The sequence below is a fragment of the Lontra canadensis genome, unplaced genomic scaffold (assembly GCF_010015895.1).
Source record: "Lontra canadensis isolate GAN:19392208 unplaced genomic scaffold, GSC_riverotter_1.0 scaffold7, whole genome shotgun sequence".
NCBI classification, from domain to species: Eukaryota; Metazoa; Chordata; class Mammalia; order Carnivora; family Mustelidae; genus Lontra; species Lontra canadensis.
In genome coordinates this window covers 32634058-32654692 of record NW_022631001.1, presented here as the reverse complement: position 1 = coordinate 32654692, position 20635 = coordinate 32634058, and the positions used below count along the sequence as shown (strand labels likewise).

The 20635-nt window shown below is 35.7% G+C and overlaps 1 protein-coding gene and 2 non-coding genes across 3 annotated transcripts in view; 1 reads left to right on the top strand and 2 right to left on the bottom strand.

The window, feature by feature from the left end:
• IPO7 (importin 7) overlaps positions 1-20635 on the bottom strand; it is a 56129-nt gene that overhangs the window by 12037 nt on the left and 23457 nt on the right. Inside the window, exons 5-16 of the mRNA XM_032853442.1 lie at positions 16692-16848; positions 14763-14852; positions 10683-10777; positions 10487-10571; positions 7830-7964; positions 6972-7071; positions 6145-6221; positions 5868-5984; positions 2825-2914; positions 2245-2410; positions 1914-2074; positions 578-706 (exon numbers count right to left, since the gene is read on the bottom strand). Coding sequence (XP_032709333.1) covers positions 578-706; positions 1914-2074; positions 2245-2410; positions 2825-2914; positions 5868-5984; positions 6145-6221; positions 6972-7071; positions 7830-7964; positions 10487-10571; positions 10683-10777; positions 14763-14852; positions 16692-16848 — 1402 coding nt within the window. The remainder of the gene's footprint in view (positions 1-577; positions 707-1913; positions 2075-2244; positions 2411-2824; positions 2915-5867; positions 5985-6144; positions 6222-6971; positions 7072-7829; positions 7965-10486; positions 10572-10682; positions 10778-14762; positions 14853-16691; positions 16849-20635) is intronic.
• Positions 2492-2675, bottom strand: LOC116865481. Its single transcript, XR_004382207.1, has one exon. It is a non-coding gene; the product is annotated as a small nucleolar RNA SNORA23 (small nucleolar RNA).
• LOC116865456 lies at positions 16305-16443 on the top strand. The gene has a single exon (XR_004382189.1). It is a non-coding gene; the product is annotated as a U4 spliceosomal RNA (small nuclear RNA).

Genomic DNA, 20635 nt, shown 5'->3' with positions numbered 1-20635 from the left:
CTTTCAAAAGAAAAAACCAGGGAGCCTGGGTGGCTCAGTGGGTTAGGCCTCTGCCTTCGGCTCAGGTCGTGATCCCAGGGTCCTGGGATCAGGCCCTTGCTCAGCGGGGAGCCTGCTTCCCACTCCCCAGCCCCTGCCTGCCTCTCTGCCTACTTGTGATCTCTGTCAAATAAATAAGTAAAAATCCTAAAAAAATAAAATAAAATGGGAAAACTAGGAACTAGGAAGGTTTTCCTAGGAATCACCACACTATTGGATCTGGATCTGAGACAGGTAACCTAAGAGGCTGCCAAAATCCAAAGCCTTGAAGTAAAGATATGGTAATACAAATACCTCCTTCCTATTCCTTCTAATACTAAAGAATCTAAAATATTTGTAAGATACCAATCTTTTCCTTAAAAAAGGGAACTAGTTAAAAGATGGAACAGTTAGGATGCATGGCAAAGATAACCAGAGAATTTAGATAAGCCAGAGCCTTCCAAAAATGCATTAGAACTATTGATGAAAAACGGCTTTAAATTCCCTAAAACTGGGATCATTACCTGGATCAAAACCTTATAACACTGAATCATTTTACCTCTTTATGATCTTCAACTACACTAAGAAGTGTGTCGATGGTATTCAGAATTCCCATAGCAGTAACTGCTTTGTCATCACTTCCTTCTTCATCTGGCCCAGTCTGGATTACCTGATTAAATGTCATTGCCTAGAGTCAAGAGAATATAATTTAGGCTTGCCGTTATAGCAGTATAAACACATTTTGGTCTAAAACTTAATTTTTAAAATGTTCTCACAGAGACAGCAAAACCAATCAATGTTACCACTGATTAATATTAAGAGTCTGGGCTCTACAATCAGAAGGTACTACCACTTACTAGGTGACCTTAAGTTACTTGACCTGTTTCCTGACATTTCATTTGAGAACTTTATCATAGAGATACTTTGAGGTTTAAATGAGGCAAGGCATAGAAATTGCCTAATATTACCAATATTCTTATTAATATTATTGGCTAACATTTGACAATGCCCAAATATAGGTATATTAATCAAGTCTTTTTGTCACAAAATTGTTTTCAAACTTCTGAGAAGTAGAGGATGGAGTCCTAATAACCAGCTTATTATAAATGCAATATACATACTTAATGAATGCTGCTACAGTTATTCAAATATCCTTCCCCATTTCAAAATCAGGTTTTCACAAAACTCTGCTTTTGCGTAAATCTACAGCAGATACCAAGACCTAGATTCCTGAAACCTCAATACTCAGCAAAAATATAAACTGCATCAAATAAATCACTGTACTGGGATTATGAATGGTAATTGTTAGGGCATGTTCATACTTTCTATTACCCTTAAACAATTTACATTGCTAATTCTCAAAAGTTTGGGGCTATGTATAGTAAACAAAGGCCAACTATTGAGTAACTACTGTTTATAAATTTCATTAAAAAAAAACAACAACAAGGGCGCCTGGGTGGTTCAGTTGTTAGGCATCTGTCTTTGGCTGGGGTCATGATCCCAGGGTCCTTGGATGGAGGCCCGCATTGGGCTCCCTGCTCGGCGGGAGGTCTGCTTCTCCCTCTCCCACTCCCCCTGCTTGTGCTCTCTGTCAAATAAATAAAAATCTTAAAAAAAAAAAAAAAGAAAAAAAAGAAAAACTACCTGGGGTACCTGAATGGCTCTTTTTAGAACTCATATTTTCTCTCAGTATATGAATATATTAAAAATATACAAATATATTTTATATATATAAATATATAAAAAATATATTCTTTATATAGAATTAAATGAGCTAAATGTATGAATTAAATACAGATATAAGGCTTAAAACAGTACCTGATATACAGTAAGCTCTATGAAAATACTTAATAAAAGATTAAGTACTGAATAAATGATTGGTTCAAATAACATACCAAATGCTGTGTCATTTCTACTGCAATAGGAGTAACTTCTTCACTATACTCGCAGATCATTTTCTGAATTACATTGGTAAGATCATCATTTTCTGTTTCTCTTATTATATGAAGAAGAGCTTGCATTACAGGTCTGATGAATGGCGTAATATACTCTTTAGCTGTAAGAGAAAAAAAATTTGGCCAAAACCTCCTAAAACCTGATATAACATATATCAAATAATAGATACTTTCCCATAAAGGGGAAGAAAATGTGTCAAGTTTCTAGGATTATGCCTTTTTAAATTATTTGTAAAAACACTGCACTATTTTTGAGATATAAATCCTTTACCTTTTTCTTGATTGCTGATCAACACCTGAAGTGCAATGGCAGCTTCCACTTTCACGGGCATTTCCCTATCATCAATCAGACATCTTCTTGTCAGCTCTAAGGCCGTTTGCAGGTTCTGGTCACTTTTGAACTTTACTTCACAAAAATAGTGAAGGACCCAGCAAGCCTTTTATTAAAAAATGCAGTGAGTTACTATAGATATCCTCTCCTTAAAATGCCCCAAGCTACAGTATGTCTATTCCAAAAGTTCTGTGTGGGAATCTGGAGGCTGGCCAGTGGTAGATATGCCCAAAGACACAACACTAGACCAGTACTATGATCCCAAATTATTCTTTGGCTGCATGACATTTGTGTGGATAGCAAGGTCTGAATGCAAAACACAGACAGACACTGCTATCAGACACAGATAAAAACTATGCACACATTACAGCAGCCATTTAATATTTACATGAAACAGAGGTCTGAAAGGAAATAAGGCTTTTATTAAGGTGAGCATTAAAAAGGATCCACATCAAAGTCCACAGAAACAGTCATTCATTACAAAACATAAATACATAAGTGAATAAGGATGAAAACATACCCTTGCTCTCATATAGCCTAGCTCACTGCTGAAGAGAGGGAATACATGATTCTGCAGCATGTACTCCATCTGATCTTTGTAGATCTTTTTCTGTAAATATAAACAACAATTATTTTTCAAAGAATTCCAAATATAATCAACTCAAATGCCAAACAAATACACAAATGTTAAAAATAACTATGTCAAAACACATTTATTCTAATTCTTTCTACCTCAGGATCCATGTCTAATTTTCTCATTCTCAAACTTCACCATCAAAAAACACTAAATACCTTTCCTTTAATCTTTTTACCTCATTTGCTTAGAAAGTTTTTATACTAAAACTTAACAGCAATCATGTTTGAGTAATGGGAGTGTGGTTAATTTTATTCCTTACCTTATAAAACTATTATAATGAAAAAAGCCTCACTGAAAAAGTTCTAAATGAATACAACACAGTTTGAGAAAAGACCCTGCTTACAAAGTAATTATCTGGTTATCTAAAAAGATATTCTCAGGGTACCTCAGTGGCTCACTTGGTTAAGCATCTGCCTTCAGCTCAGGTCATGATCTCAGGGTCTGGGGATCGTGCCCCATGTTGGGTGTCCTGCTGGGGGAGGGGGGAGTTTGCTTCTCCCTCTCTTATTCCCCCTCCCAATCTGTGCTTATGCACTCTCACTCTCTCTCAAATAAATAAATAAAATCTTTAAAAAATAAAAAAAATTTCTGGGGCGCCTGGATGGCTCAGTGGGTTGAAGCCCCTGCCTTTGGCTCAGGTCATAATCCCGGGGTCCTGGGACTGAGCCCCTCATCAGGCTCTCTGCTCAGCAGGGAGCCTGCTTCCCTTCCCCTCTGCCTACTTGTGATCTCTCTGTCAAATAAATAAATAAAATCTTTTAAAAAAAGTTAAATAAATAAATAAATAAATAAATTTTTACGTTTTAAAAAATGCATGGTTAAGGGAAAAAAAGAGATATTCTCATGAATCTTTAAAGTCTCTTCTAAGTGGTAACAAGCTTTTAAAAAAAAATCCTAGGGGCACCTGGGTGGCTCAGCGGGTAAAGCCTCTGCCTTCAGCTCAGGTCACGATCTCAGGATCCTGGGATCAAACCCCATATCGGGTTCTCTGCTCAGTGGGGAGCCTGCTTCCCCTCCTCTCTCTCTGCCTGCCTCTCTGCCTACTTGTGATCTCTCTGTGTCAAATAAATAAGTAAAATCTTTAAAAAAAAAGAAGAAGAAATCCTGGAATTGCATATATCAAATCTAAAAATATATGCCTGAAAAACTGAAGACTGAGACATAGGAACTAAATACAATGTGGGATCCTGGACTGAATCATGGCCCATAAAGGACATTAGTGGGAAATCTTGCACAATGTGAAAGGGGTCTTAAGATTAGTGACTAGTAGGCTATCAACATTAATTTCCTGATTTTGAGAATTGCAATATGGCTATCTTAGATGCTAACATTAAGGGAAGGTGGATGAAGAGTAATGAAAAACTATTTTTGCCATTTTTCTGTAAGTCTAAAATTACTTAAAAATAGAAAGTTAAAACAGAAAAATCTGAACTTGCCAGGAGAACTCACTAAAGAGTCCCAGCCTGCCATGTAACAAATAAACACTGTCTTTAACTTATAAGCTAACAGAAGGATGGGTGGACAGGTATAAAAAAACTAAAATATAAACAAAATATATCTACAAACTCATGGTGATATGGAACAAGGTTCCTGGGAGTTAAATGATTGTGACTAAATATTCACTTACACTTTGGTTACCATTTATTAACTTTTAAGCAAAATAAATTTCAGATCGCATTTATGAAGTCAGACACAATGTGCACAATTAGGTTGAGGTTCCTAAATATAAATCTATTCCAGGGTCATTCTTTATAGAAATTTATGTCACAAAAGCATGATGTTCCTAGGCTATGAATGGAATAATTCATGTTTATAAATTTCTTTAGAGATAAATTTTTTGAAGGCAAAAACACTATTTCATAATTATCTTACAACATAAATATAAAACAACTCATTCAAAAGGAGTACCTTAAGCACAAGCAGCAAAAGAAAACATAAACTGGACATAATTTCAGAATCTTATCAAAACTTGTACTTCAAAGGACATCATCAAGAAAGTGAAATGATAACCCACAAAATACTTGCAAATGATATATATGAAAAAGGTCTAATATTTAGAATATACAAAGAACTCTTAACAATTCAACAATGAAAGGACAAATACCCAGCTAAAAATAGACAAAGGATTTGAATATACATTTCTCCAAAGAAGATATACAATAGCCAATATGCACATAAAAAGATTCACTGTATCATTATTCATCAGAGAAATGTAAATCAAAACCACAATGAGGTATTGTTTGACACCAACTAGGACGGCTACAATAAAAAGGTATTAATTGTTGGTGCAGACAATTGGAACCCTCATACAGGGCTGGTAAAAAATATAAAATGATACAGCCACTTTGGAAAACAGTCTGTCAGTTTCTCAAAATATGACAGCAATTTGACTCCTAGGTATGTGACCCTAGGGAAGTGAAAATATTATGTCCACACAAAGATGTGTGCATAATGATCAGCTTTAGTATACAAAACAGCCAAAAACTGGAAACAGTGCAAGTGTACACCAACTGATGAATGCATAAATAAAATGTGGTATAGGATACAATGGAATATTATTTGGCAACAAAAAGGAATGAAGTACTAACATATGCCACAACACGGATGAACTTTGAAAATATTGTGCCAAGTGAAAAAAGCCATTTCCCACGAAGCACATGTTACATAGCATTCCCTTTACATGAAATGTCCAAAATGGACAAATCCATAGAGATGAAAAGTAGATTGGGGGTAGCCCAGGGCTGAGAAGTTTGGAAGAAAATGGAAATTAACTGCTAATAGTTTCTTTCGGGGTTGATGGTTGTACAACTCTGTGACTATAATAAAAACCACTGAATTACTCACTTTAATGGGCAAACAGTACGGTATGTGAACTGTATCTCAATAAAACTGTTATTAAACTACCTGCACACAAAAGAAGAAATACCTTCAGAAGTATTTCAGCTAAAGAGCCAATCATATGCAGGGCTCCATCTTTTTTTCGAGGATCAGCATTTGGTTCTGTAAGAATCTGGTAGCAAAATCCCATTGTCTTTTGCAGTACCTAGATTAAAAAAGAGAAGTTAACGCTTTATTCAATTTCCTAACAATCCTTAACAATAAAAAAGGACAAAATGACTTACATGGCTAACGTTAAAAGCTTAGTGTATATCTGAACAGATTTTAAATATTAAAGCAAAACTTCTCTATATTAAATAACCCACCTCTTTCCTCTTGCTACAAGCTGTAAACAAGAGTGTCTGGGCAGCAGTGGTAGGAGAAATGAAATCTTCAAACACATCTGGAGAATAAATTTAAAATTAATACGAAAACCAGTAATTTCAATTTCTTCAACATTTTCAAGTAATTTACAAATGATGCTCTGTAAAAGTAAGACCTTAAATTTATGCTGAATGTTCACGCTAGGTATAAAGAGGAAACCAGATTCCTATATAATTTTGCAACAGCCTAATTTCATGTCTCTTCAGTACAAATTAAATTTTAATCCATTAATTTCTCTTAAGGATCATTATCTTTCATATAAAACCAACTACCGTGAGAATTTTCACAATATGGTTACAATAGTGCAATTTACTACAAATACAAAAGATTTTGGTACGAAGGACTAATATTCAACATTAGTCAAATTACAATCCTTTAGTTCCATGCAGAGATTCCACGTGATTCCAGCTTCCAATATATGTCTTCTCAATTCCCATACATATGATGACTGACATGGGATCCAAAAGTATAGTTTTGACACTTAGTGTTAAGGTGTAATCTTGAATTTCTAAGTTTTAGCATGTGCCAAAAGTACATCCAATAATTGCAACTTATTAACACTACTATCAGTGTCTGCTAAAAATGAAGACTGTCATTATTAAATGCCATAACTAGTGAACACACTCCGAAAAGTCTAAAAAATGGATAAATTACATTAAAACAACAAAGATCTTTCAGTACCAAAGGAGAGACCTTAAGATACCACTATGAATACTATATACAAACTTAGCTACTGACATATTTTGTTTCTAAGAAGGTGAAAATTTACCAAACTTCATGCGTATATATTCATAAGGGTCTTCTTGCCAAAGTTCTTCATCAGCATCTGTATAGCACATCAATGGAAAAATAACATCTTGGATAATGCCCTGAAATTTAAAAGTTAAGGAAGTAACCTTAGGTCAGTCTTTAAATTTAAACCTTTAATTTTGGTTAAGTGCTGAAACAAAAGCAACCCAATAATATATCTATCTATATATTTTTTTTTATTTTTTCCCCGATAATATATATTTTAAACCTTAATACTAAACTTTAGCAATGATTCTCAGATCAACTATTAAGGTACATAGTATTTTGTGTAACAAATAATTAAAAGTAAGACATATGTGCATATAGGCAGCAATTAAGTATTCTGAGAAAATACATTATGACATTTTATTCCATCAAATCCTATAGTTCTAAATAAAGCAAATAAATCACTCACAGAAATAATACATAAGCTAATTACCCTCAAAACCAATCTGGTGAAAGTCCTTAGTTTATTCCAAATTACATGACTAAAATGTTATAATCATAAGCCAGCACTAAGAATTTAAATGCAAATTTTAAGATAATAGCTTTAGATTAAAAGGAATCTGAATATTTACAAAATACCTCTTATAAGTTTATGTCAAGGTATTTTCTCATTTTCCTACTATACCGTCAAAACAATTAACAGAACTAGAAAAACACAAGTAAAAAATAAGCATTTTTCAACCTTTATGTTATTTCAATTATATTCTCCAGAAAAACATCTCAGATAGAAAATTATTACTAACCCCCCCCAAAAAACAACAACAACAAAAAAAACCCAAAACAAAACAATGACAACAAAAACAAAAAAAACACAAACAAAAAAAATTATTACTTGTATATGAGGCTTCAAATTCTTCCAGGTGAGGGCATGAGAAACTCCTTGATTAATATAATTTAATGTCTGTTGTAAAACTCGAGGAGCCATATATTGTTTCTCCTTGTACTGATATAATACCTTCAATAAGACCTTTGAAAAAAATATTTGATCAGAAACCAAAACTTAAATAGAAATTTAACCACTTTATAAGTCAGCAAAAGCATCTGACCCGTATCTTAATACCCAGATCATCATCCTAAAATAACAACCATATTCTCTTAAAAAGAAAGTAATTTTGAAAATTTTGTGTCAGAGAAACATATCTATTCCCAAGGTAGTCAAATAAACAAACTGAATTAATACTATGTCAAAGGACTAGTTTCTGATTAAGTATAAAAAGAAAACCACAGGTTACTCACTGAACATGCCATAACTTTGAGATAGCCCTGTATTGTTGTTTACCTCCCAGAAAAACCTTATGCAAACCACTTACCAATTTAATGTCTGCTGTCTGGCAGGAGTTCTAATTCTATGTATTTGAGAATAGCAATTGTCAAGATTTGGCCCACAGACCTCCTGAAGGGTCTGTGAGGTCAAAACTATTTTCATAATAAGGCCAAGACATTATCTGCCCTTTTCACTACGTAACATCTGCATCGATGGTACAAAAGCAATGGTGGCAAATCCTCTGGTGCCTAACATGAATCGAGAGGCACCCAAGTGTACCAGCAGTCATCATATTCTCCACAGCCACATTAAATTCAAAACATTCATTCCTTAAGAATACTCTTAATGAATCAGAAATACAAGTATTAAACGGGGAGTATACAACATATAGCACTTCTTCTACATACCAAAGTACAATGGTTGGAAGAAAAGCTGAAATAGCTTTCCTATCAAATGCTATCATATGCTTGAAAGAAAAACTGATAGACAAATTATAGTTATTTAGACTTGTGTATATGGCATATTTTTCCTCAAAAATGAATAAAATGAGCCTGTCACCTCAAGGAAAATAACTGAGAGTATGTTACTGATGTTAAAATCTGAGCTTTTAAACAAAATTAGAATTCTCAAAAATCTTAGATGCAAAGACTTAGATCTGCTTAGTTTCCAATATTTAAAGATATTTCTGATAACATCAGTGGTAATATTAGCAAATATGATTTTTTAAAAGATTTTATTTATTTATTTGACACAGAGAGAGAGATCGTAAGTAGGCAGAGAGGCGGGCAGAGAGTGGGGGGAAGCAGGCTCCCTGCTGAGCAGAGAGCCTGATGCGGGGCTTGATCGAAGGACCCTGAGATCATGACCTGAGCCAAAGGCAGAGGCTTAACCCACAGAGCCACCCAGGCGCCCCGATTTCTTTTTAAAAACTGCATAATGAAGGGCGCCTGGGTGGCTCAGTAGGTTGAATCTCCAACTCTTGATTTCCACTCAGGTCATGATCTCAGGATTGTGAGATCAAGCCCCATGGTAAGTAAGCTCAGCGCTCAGTGGGTAGCCTGCTTTTCCTCCCTCTCCCTCTGCTCCCCCCCCTGCTCATGCATGCTATCCTTGCTCTCTCTCTAAAATAAAAAAACCTTCTAAACAATAAAATAAAATTGCATAATGAAGTATATTAACATTTGGAAAATGTTCATTAACTCAGTTTTCCAAATGACCAGCTATTACAAAATCATGTATGGATAAATGATCCATTCAAAGTGCAATATAGATCAACAGGTGATAATGTAAAAGAATATAAAATACTTGTTGTTAACAAACTTTACACTGCAATTAACTTTTAAGAAACTACCACTATTGAGTGGCTCAGTTGGTAGAGCATGTCACTTGATCTTGGGGTCATGAGTTAGAGTCCCACATTGGGTGCAGAGTTTACTTAAAAACAAAAACAAAACTATCATTATCATATTTTGATGTGCTATCAAAGAATTTCCAAAATTTTGTGAAAAGTTTACAAGTCTTTCTTTTTCCAACTTATCTGGGCCACAGTGTGCAGTTATGTCCACCAAAGTAAATTTAAAAAGACTAAATACATAGGTAGATGAGTATATAACTGCCTTTTATTAAGCCATATATTAAAAATTTAGTAAAAATGTTTAACAATACCATTTCCTTTTGTTAAAAACTTTTCATTTTGGGAAACAGTTTTTTAAAAAATAATACATAATCTGTGGGCACCTGGGTGGCTCAGTGGGTTAAAGCCTCTGCCTTCAGCTCGGGTCATGATCCCAGAGTCCTGGGATCGAGACCCATATCCGGCTCTCTCCTCAGTGGGGAGCCTGCTTCTTCCTCTCTCTCTCTGCCTGCCTCTCTTGCCTACTTGTGATCTCTATGTGTCAAATAAATAAATAAAATCTTAAAAAAAAAAAAAACCCATATTCTGTGTTAATATACATTAGGTTATTATTTTTAAATGAATTAATACTCTTACATTTTAATTTCTAGTATGATAAGTAGCATAGGTATAAATCACATAAATGGAAGCTTGCTGAGGCTCTCAAAAATTTAGGGAATAAGGAAGACCTAAGACCAAAAAATGAGAACTGATACAGGGTTCAAAATATTAAAGACTGCCACATGCAATCTTTGGGTACCAATAAACCAGGGAAAAGAGCAGAAATTAACCTAATAATAATGTTTCAATTTAGAAAAATTCTTAGACATACTTGCTGGACACCAACAGCAAACGCCTTCAGAAATACTTCAGCAAATTCATTATACTCCTTGGAAACATTGCCAGGGCTTCCATACCTAAAAGAACATTAAAAAGCCCACTGTTTCTTTATAATGCTTTATATACTGACACTTATAAAAGAGCTTGAAAAAATAAACTTAAGTCATCATACACTGAGAGAAGCTTACCTTTCAAAAAGCCTTGCTAAGATATGTAAAGCCCACTTCTTACATTTCCACCATGGTAACTCTGGTCTGTCATCTTCTTCAACCTGAAGTGTTTCCTTCAAAGAGATTTATTTAATGATATTAAGAGATGATACAATCTAAGAAGAAGAGCATGAGGTGAGAAGAGACTCACAAAAACCATTTATGTTGGCCTTTAGAAATAAAAGGCTAGATTTGGAAAAGTACTAACTCTTATTTAAATATAAGAGGCACTTTCATCTGCTTCACTACTTGGCTACGTAGCAAACTCAAACACAAACATTTTAGTCAAAATCCAATTAACATAAAGCCAAGGCCATGAAAAGTAGTTTAATCAAAACCAGTATAGTTCAGGGCGCCTGGGTGGCTCAGTGGGTTAAGTCTCTGCCTTCAGCTCAGGTCATGGTCTCAGGGTCCTGGGATCGAGACCCACATCGGGCTCTCTGCTCAGCAGGGAGCCTGCTTCCCCATCTTTCTCTGCCTGCCTCTCCCCCTACTTGTGATTTCTCTGTCAAATAAATAAATAAATCTTAAAAAAACAAAACAAAACAGTATAGTTCAAATCAAAAGGGCATGAGAAACACCGTCTCAAAAATCTAATTTCAGAAATATTGGTATAAACACAAAAGGATAAACAGATGAAGACACTAATTTAAAAACAATAGGGAAAAACTACCACGGTAAACATTCGCAAATAAGGGAATGCTTACTTATGGAACACCTATAAAATACTACTATACAACCACTAAAAGAATGGACTGGATCCTGGGGCGCCTGGGTGGCTGAGTCATTACAAGTCTGCCTTCTGCCAAAGTCATGATCCCAGAGTCCTGGGATTGAGCCCCTCCTCAGACTCCCTGCTCTGCTGGAAGCCTGCTTCTCCCTCTCCCGCTCCCCTTGCTTGTGTTCCCTCTCTTGCTGTGTCTCTGTCAAATAAATCTATAAAATCTTAAAAAAAAAAAAAAAAAAAAAAAGGGACTGGATCCTTACATATTGACCTACAACATCCCGACATATTTTTAATTTACAATGGAAAGTAAGACTTGGAACAACCAAGTCTTAGCTTAACAAACTAAAACTAAAAGTGAGAGCAATGATACAGCCACTTTGAAAATCACTTTAGAAGTTACTGATGAAGTTAAACATATACCTATCCTATGACCCAATTCTACTCTTTGGTAATTTGCTCAAGAAAAATGAAAACATGTGATCACAAAAAGATTTGTGTAAGGACATCCATAGCAGCTCTATTAGTACTACTAAAATCCTGAAACCACCTAGGTGTCAACTTGTGAATGGATAAATAAATTATAGTATATCCACACAATAAAATACTACTTGGTAATAAAAAGGAACAAGCTACTGTAACACAACATAAATACATAAGAAACAGACTAACACATGATATATCTCATATCATGCAAAAGAAGGTAAATACCAAAAATTAGCTTTAAGTTCTAAAACAGGCAAAATTAATCTATGGTGCTAGAAATGAGAATGGTGATGATAGGAAAGACTAAAACTAGCCACCAGCAAATATTCTAGGTGATGATTACATGGATATATGCAACTGAAAACTCACTGGACTGTTTATTTATAATATGTGTGTTTATAAATTATACCCAAAAAGTACAGAGTGGTTATAAAGGAAAACTTAACATTTTATTTTGTACCTATTAAATATGTCCAGAAAAATATACAACAAACGTTTCCTACAGAGAGGAAGAAATGTTCCTTCACTTCGTCTACACTGTTGTTTTGTTTTTTTTAAAGTAGGCTCCACACCCACTGCAGAGCCAAACACACTGGGCTCGAATTCACAACCCTGTGAGATCAAGAACTAAGCCAACTGAGATCGAGTCAGACACTCAACCGAGTCACCCAGGCGCCCCTACACTGTTTTTCCTTTTAAATAGGAATTTAAGCAATAAACCATAAAACAAGGTGGTCTCAACTAATGCCACTAATAAAATTGTTTTGGATAAATTATATAATCCTTCAATGTCTCCATTCAAAATAAATTCAGAGGGGATAGGGGAGAAAAATTAATTCAGAGAAATTTTTTGAGGATGAAATAAGTAAGGAATATTAAAGCACTTAAAGCGTATTTTGTATTTAGGACTTATAAATTCCCTTACCTCTCTAGAAAACTAGATTATAAAGAAAAATTGCATTTACTTTAAAAATTTTGACTAAATTGGGCTCCTCAGTGGCTCAGCTGGTTGGTGTCTTCCTGGGATTGAGTCCTGCATCAGGGTCCTTGCTCAGATAGGGGTCTGGTTCTCCCTCTGCCTCTCACCCCCAACTTGCACGCTCGTGCACTCTCTCTCTCTCTCGCAAAAATAAATCTTTTTTAAAAAAGTGACTAAATAAAACAATTCCTATATACTAAATTCTGTATGTACAATTCTGTATGAACTAAAACCTACTGAACTGTACACTTTGAAAAGGTTAAATTTATGGAGTATGTGCTATCTCCCTATAAAACTGTTTTTTTAAAAAAACAAGTAATATAACTAACTACAAAGTCTTCTGGTTCATGAGTAGCCACAAATTATTAGGCTAAACTCCAGATGCAAGCACTTTTTAAAAAATACATAATATATAAAATTGTATTAGTTTAAGGTATATAATACAACGTGATATATGTATATACTGTGAAATGATTACCACAGTAAATTTAAGAAGGTGGTCAAAACTTTCAGTTGTATGATAAATAAGTTCTGGAGATGTAATGTTCAGCATAGTGACTATATAGTTAACAGTACTGTACTATATACTTGAAGGATGCTAAGAGAGTAGATCTTAGAAATTCTCATCATGGGCTGCCTGGGTGGCTCAGTTTGTTAAGAATCTGCCTTCAGCTCAGGTCATGATCCCATGGTCCTGAGACTGAGCCCCAGGTCAGGCTCTCTGCTCACCAGGGAACCTGCTTCTCACCCTCCCTGCCATTCCCCCTGCTTATGCGTCCTCTCTAATAAATAAATACAATCTTAAAAAAAATATATATCATCATAGGGCACCTAGGTGACTCAGTCGATTAAGTTTCCGACTGTTGATTTCAGCTCAGGTCATGATCTCAGGATCCTGGGATTGAGCACTGCGTGGACCTCCACGCTCAGGGGACAGTCTGAGGATATTCTCTTCCTCTGCCGCTCCCCCTGCTCACCCATTCCCTTTCTCTAAATTAATCTTTAAAAACATTTCTCATTAGAAAAGGATTTTGTGGGGCGCCTGGGTGGCTCAGTCAGTTAAAGCCTCTGCGTTCAGCTTGGGTCATAGTCCCAGGGTCCTGGGATAGAGCCCTGCATCGGGCTCTCTGCTTAGCAGGGAGCCTGCTTCCTCTTCTCTCTCTGCCTGCCTCTCCACCTACTTATGGTCTCTGTCAAAAAAATAAATAAAATCTTAAAAAAAAAAAAAAAAAGAAAGAAAAGGATTTTGTAGCTATGTGAGTTGATATATATTATGAACTCTTAATTAAAACCTGAGAAGATAAGATGGGGTGCCTGGCTGGCTCAGTTGCATGTGACTTCTGATCTCGGGGTTGTGAGTATGAGCCCCATGTTAGGTGTAGAGATTACTTAAATAAAACTTTAAAAAAAGGGGCTCCTGGGTGGCTCTTAGCTGAATGTCTACCTTTCGCTTAGGTCATGATCTCAGGCCCTGCATTGGGCTCCTTGCTCACTGGGGAGTCTGCTTCTTAGCCCCCATCCCGCCGCCCCCAATCATGTGCTCTCTCTCACTCACTCTCTCTCACATTATAAAAAAACTTTATATATATAGATAAATACATAAATAAATAAAATTAAAAACTGAGAAGAAACAGAAGCATTAGGATATAAGTACCTATAGATATAAGTACCTAAACAACAGTATATGAAATAACACTGCACAATTTTTAATTAGTATTGCACATACGTAAACAAACAAAATGGTCTCTTTATCTAGAATAATTTGCATCATGAATTATATAAACTCATAAAAATGTTACAGAAAGTATCAGTTAAAATTCCCAAAAGATAATTAGATATTTCAGTAATACAAGAACACATAGAGACTTACATTCGGTACATCTCTGTTCACAACAGTCTTCAAAATTTCTATCCATTCTGTCAGGTTCTGTTGGTTTATCAGCTCCAATGGTAGTGTATACTAAATGAAAATCAAGAATCAATACTTTAAAATCATTACAAAAGAAAATCCTACTTCCTTTAACTCTTCACAAAACCTATAAAAAGTATTTCATTCAATCCACATTTCCCATTTTTAGTATACAAGCAAATTTCTTATCTGGCTGATCTGATCAGTTATCCACAACCGAGAATTGTGGCACTACAGTGACCATCCTTCTCTTAGTCTCAAATTACTGGGAATACATCTTATTTTTACCTAAGAGTGATATTGTGATTTCTAGTGAATGTCTTTTATCAAGTGAAGAAAATTTCTATTCCAGGACTCTTAGCTTGTTTTTTTGTTTCTTTAAAGTGGGAATGGTTATTAAATGTTATCAAATGCTTTATCTGGCAATCTTAGAGATGGTTATAGGTCTTCTTCTATGAGTTCATCATAGGGGCGCCTGGGTGGCTCAGTGGGTTGAGCCTCTGCCTTTGACTCAGGTCATGATCTCAGGGTCCTGGGACTGGGCCATGCATTGGGCTCTCTGCTCGGAGGGGAGCCTGCTTCCCCTGCTCTCTCTGCCTGCCTCTCTGCCCAGTTGTGATCTCTCTGTCAAGTAAATAAATAAAATCTTCAAAAAAAAAAAAAAAGTTAATCATAGAAACTGATCTCTTAACCACTGATCCACTCTTTCTTGCATTCCTTGGATAAATCCTCTCAACAGGGATAAAATCAATACCCTATTTGGGACTTTAGAATATCTATTTTCACAAGTGAGAAAGGGCTATACTGAATATCAGGGTATGTTAGCATCAAAAAATTAGTTGGGAAGATAAATATCTTGCCCTATTCCCTAGAACAATTTACAAAAATAACTTATTCTTAATCTAAAAGTTATAATCTTACCAACTAAAAAACAAACAAAAACAGTGTATTATATACCCAAATCACTTGTAAAAATTCTGTAAGCAGCCAATGGAATGGCATTAAAGTGTCCTCTGATTAAGACTGGGAGATAATAGACTATCTTTACTAATCTAGCAAAGACACACAAAATCCAACCAAACAATATGGTGAGTCAGTTACAATCTTAGTGGAAGTCACAGGTCTATTTAAATGAGATTTTGAAGTAAGTGTATAAATGAAACCAAAGGTTCTAGTAGATAAGATGAATCCTTCTATGGCTATATGGCACAAAAAGAACTAAAATTTTAATCTTGATCTAAACCAGTTTCATTTAAGTCATTATATCCCTCTGCGAAAATACACACAATCATTTCCTCATTGGGTATCTTTTATCCCAGGAAGATTCAGAATATGTAAAAATGATGAAGCCCATCACTGTGTGCCAGCCAAGCCACAGTACTAGTATTTTTGTTAAACTTGGGAATAGGTTTTGTAATCACTGGGACAATCTATATATATTTGGCACATCAGGTTCATGCTAGATATAAATTGTAATTTCAGTAATTGATTTTCAGACTTGTGAGCTTTGCGCAGTGGCAGTATCATAGCCAATGGGGTTTATCCAAGGCGTGATTATTACTAATTGATTTTCAGACTTGTGAATTCTTAAGCTGAAAGGCATAAAAATTTTTTACTAAAATTTTGTAAATAGTGTCAGATGATTTAAGAGAACTTAAGATTGACCAGTTATAATTTAAGATCTATTGGACTTGTTTATGTATTTAGGGACGTGTACTTCGTTAGACTTTTAATGCACACATAATTTTGGCAATTTATATATGACTAGCAAATCATCCATTTGTAATCCATTTGTAATCTAGATTTTCAAGTGAAATTATTATTAAGACATGGAAATTCTTTGTTATCTTTTAATGTAGCAAAAGATAGACTTTTATATATAAAAATTACCTGAACAAGAGCATAGAAGATCTTGAAAATCTGTTTCTGGATGAGGACAGATTGATCAGACTGATCAGAAAGAAGCTGGATAAAACGGTCCTTTAGAACTGGCAGGAAATGCTGCATTGCTGCTACCAGTGGACTCCGTTCCTCTGGTTTCTTGTACCTTTGGGTAGGAATACAAACTAATTCTGTAAGAATTTGCATCACAATTTCATTTATATGAATGAGATACAAAATTAAACTGCTTGTTTGTCCACACAAATATAAGCAAATACTTCCTAAGCAACTTTAGATTCCTAGAAAAAAAAGGAAAAACCAACAATGGAACTATATCACAAGCAAAAGCAACCTAAGAAAAACCTCAAATAATAACAAAGTATCTAAAATTTTCTGAGCATTCATTATGAAGTCAATAATCCTCAAGGCTCCTGGGCGCCTGGGTGGCTCAGTGGGTTAAAGCCTCTGCCTTAGGCTCAGGTCACAATCCCAGAGTCCTGGGATCAAGGCCCGCATTGTGCTCTCTGTTCAGCAGGGAGCCTGCTTCCTCCTTCACTCTCTGCCTGCCTCTCTGCCTACTCTCTCTCTGTCAAATAAATAAAATCTTAAAAAAAAAAAAAAAAAAAAAAAAAAAAAATCCTCAAGGCTCCATTAGTATCCTCACTTCAATAGTCTGAGGAGACTGAAGCACAGAGCAGTATCTTTCTCAACATACTCCTCTAGGTATGAACTTCAGCAGTCAAGATCCAAGGTCTGCCCTCACTACAGTCTCTAATTTGAATACTTATATAACTGAGGAGCTACAATGACTTAGCTTTTAAATATTAGCAGGTAACTGATATAAAATTGATTATCTATTACCCTCCTTAAGTTATTTACATACCAAAAGCATTAAGGCAGAAGTGGCATCTAGAAAGCAGAAAATAAGCACTTTATAAACAGGAAGTTCTTTTGTAACCTATTTGGCAAGAAAACCTGACTTCAACAGGCTATTTATGGTCTTCATTTATCCCATCTGGAGTGGATATTCATGTATTTTATAGCAGATATGATAATATGCATCTGACTACTGGGTGTTGGTCCAATTTCAACAGGAGTGTTTAACATGTATTATTATGTGAACCTTCTTATCTTTCTAAAATCCAAAAACTTCTGAATTCTGAATCACATTTGCTCCAAGGATGTGGGTAAAGAACTGCTGCCCTAAGTAAGAAATTTCCATGTATAGATTTCTTAGCATTTTAACAGTATTATTTAAAAAGGTCTGTTGATTTATTTTTAATTAAACTGTACTTCAACTTAAAAAACACTGTGTCAACTATGCTTCAATGGAAAACAAAAACGAAAACAAAAACAGATTAGAACTATAGGGGGACACCTGGATGGTTCAATTGGTTAAGCATCTGCCCTTGGGTCAGGTCATGATCTCCAAGTCCTGGGAGAGGCCAGAGCCCAGCTTCTTACTCAGCAGGGAGTCTGCTTCTCACTCTCTCTCCCCATTCCCATCACTGATTCTCTAATAAATAAATAAAATCTTAAAGAAAAAGAACTATAGGAATGACACCCCACCTTCTATTATTAAGGAGTGGATAGGCAGAATAGCTTTACAAAATACAGACTAGTGGTTAAGTCATTATTCTAAAAAACTGAGTTTATCTTTTTTGATTAAACTGCTTTTTAATTGGTTTTTCCTACCAGATTCCAGTTTTATCTATTGGTAGCCTTCTTGAAGAACAAAATATATTTAAGAATTGAGTATCTGAGCACATTTTTAAAAGGTAAAGGTAAGGGTCACCTGGATGGCTCAATTGGTTAGGCACCTGACTCTTGATTTCAGCCTGGGTCATGATCTCAAGAGTTCTAAGATCAGGCCCCAAGACAGGCTCTGCACTCAGCAGGCATCCACTGAAGATTCTCTCATTCTCCCTCTGCCCTTACCCCCACTCACACACACTCTCTCTCCAAAATAAATAAATAAAATCTTTTTTAAAAAAGGTAAAGGTAAAAAGGCTAGATTATTTTCCCCTACTAGATGGAACTAGAACTGAAATAAATTGCCAAGAATAAAACACACCACAGGGGAGCCTGAATGGCTCAGTGGATTAAAGCCTCTGTCTTCAGCTCAGGTCATCATCTCAGGGTCCTGGGATGGAGCCCCACATCGGGCTCCCTGATTGGTGGTAGCCTGCTTCCCCACTGCCCCCACCCCCCCGCCTGCCTCTCTGCCTACTTGTGATCGCTGTCAAATAATAAGTAAAATGTCAAATAATAAGTAAAAATCTAAAAAATAAATAAAAAAATAAAAAAATAAAAACAAAACAAACAAAAAAAACACCACAACAAATATTCTAATGATTGAGACTATTGAACAATTAACTCACAGATTATTTAAAATACTGTTTTAACATGCTGGGAAATTACACCTAGCATACATTTTAAAACATCTGTACAATTCTTTCAGTCAGTAAAAACAATTAACAATTTATGAAAGGAAGCCATTTGCAGTCTCCAATCTGATTACACAAACTACAGTGATTAAAGACAGTACTTCCTTTTAACTACAAAGGCAGAACTATATTATGCGCTTCTCTCCATTTACCCAACCCAGATGATCACCCACATTAAGAGGGTTTGAGTATCCAGTCCATATTACACATTCTTCTTTCCTACCTCCCTCTCTACATTCAGGAGAGGACTTGAAATTAGGTGGTACTAGCTGCTAATCTACGCTAACTGATATATGAAAGTAATTATGGTAGGAAACAAATTACTAAGCCTAAGACCTGAGGGTTTCTGACAGCACGAAAATGTGACACTAATAAAAGTGGACTACCACAAGGCTACAATGTGCCAATCTGGTGAGCCATGCTCACAGGAAATCCTAAGTACTAGCCCATCATTTTACCGTTAAAAACAACAACAACAACAACAACAAAAAACAAAAAAAAATCTTCAATGGTACATTAGTATCTAAAAGGTTACATCCAAATTCTCCATCCCGGCATTCAAAACTGTCTTTAACATGGTCCCAATTTACCAACTCCAAATTTATCCCCCCCGCCGCCTCTAAACAGAAATTATCCATACCATTGGTGGTCTCCTCACTACCCACTAAAGATAATATCTCATTTCTACCTCTGTACCTTTCTTTGGTCATACTACTCCGTATGGTGTGACATGCCCTCCTCTTCAAATGCTCCTACTGTGCTCTTTCAACTGACAAGCATTTCCTGAGGATCTATGCTCCTGAAGACCACCACAACTTCCAATTTCTCCATGAATTTTCTTAGAACTGCTTCAGTCCACACAGATCCCTTGTGAACACCTTGTGCTCCACAACTGAACACTGGCTGAAAATGAACTGGAATTCCAATATTGTAGCAGCCTCCTACGTCTCCCATTTAAAAAAATCTCTGTCACACTCTCTCCTGCTAAGATTATAGGACAGGAGAGACTTAACCTCCTCAATGACAATAACAGCTTATTATTGTTATTCTCTCTCATTTTAGTCACTCACTTACCAGAACTACAACAACTGGCACTCTGATAGAAGTTGGAGCAACAGCTGGAACATTCCTTAGCAGGAAGATGGGTAGCTGGTGGGAACACAAGAAAACACCAGTACCAATGCTGTAAATGGTATACTTCTCTCCTGCTCAGAAGAAAAGCAGCAGTTCATCAGCTACTTTAGTTGGGACCCAAAAAGGGTATCGGAGGCTAACTACAGGCCCCAGAATTAGCGGGCTCACAATGGCATCTGTGCAGCTGTCAGGACTGGAAATAAGGCCACCATCATGGTGTAAGTGTTCCTCATGCCTTCCTCAAAATTTTCTGTTATCAAAACTTTCAAATGCCTACAAATTTCATTACTTCCACTACACGACTGAGATAATCCCTTCAATGTATAGCTTACCACTCTTAATGCTATACCTCAGCTTCCAAGGTTAGATCTT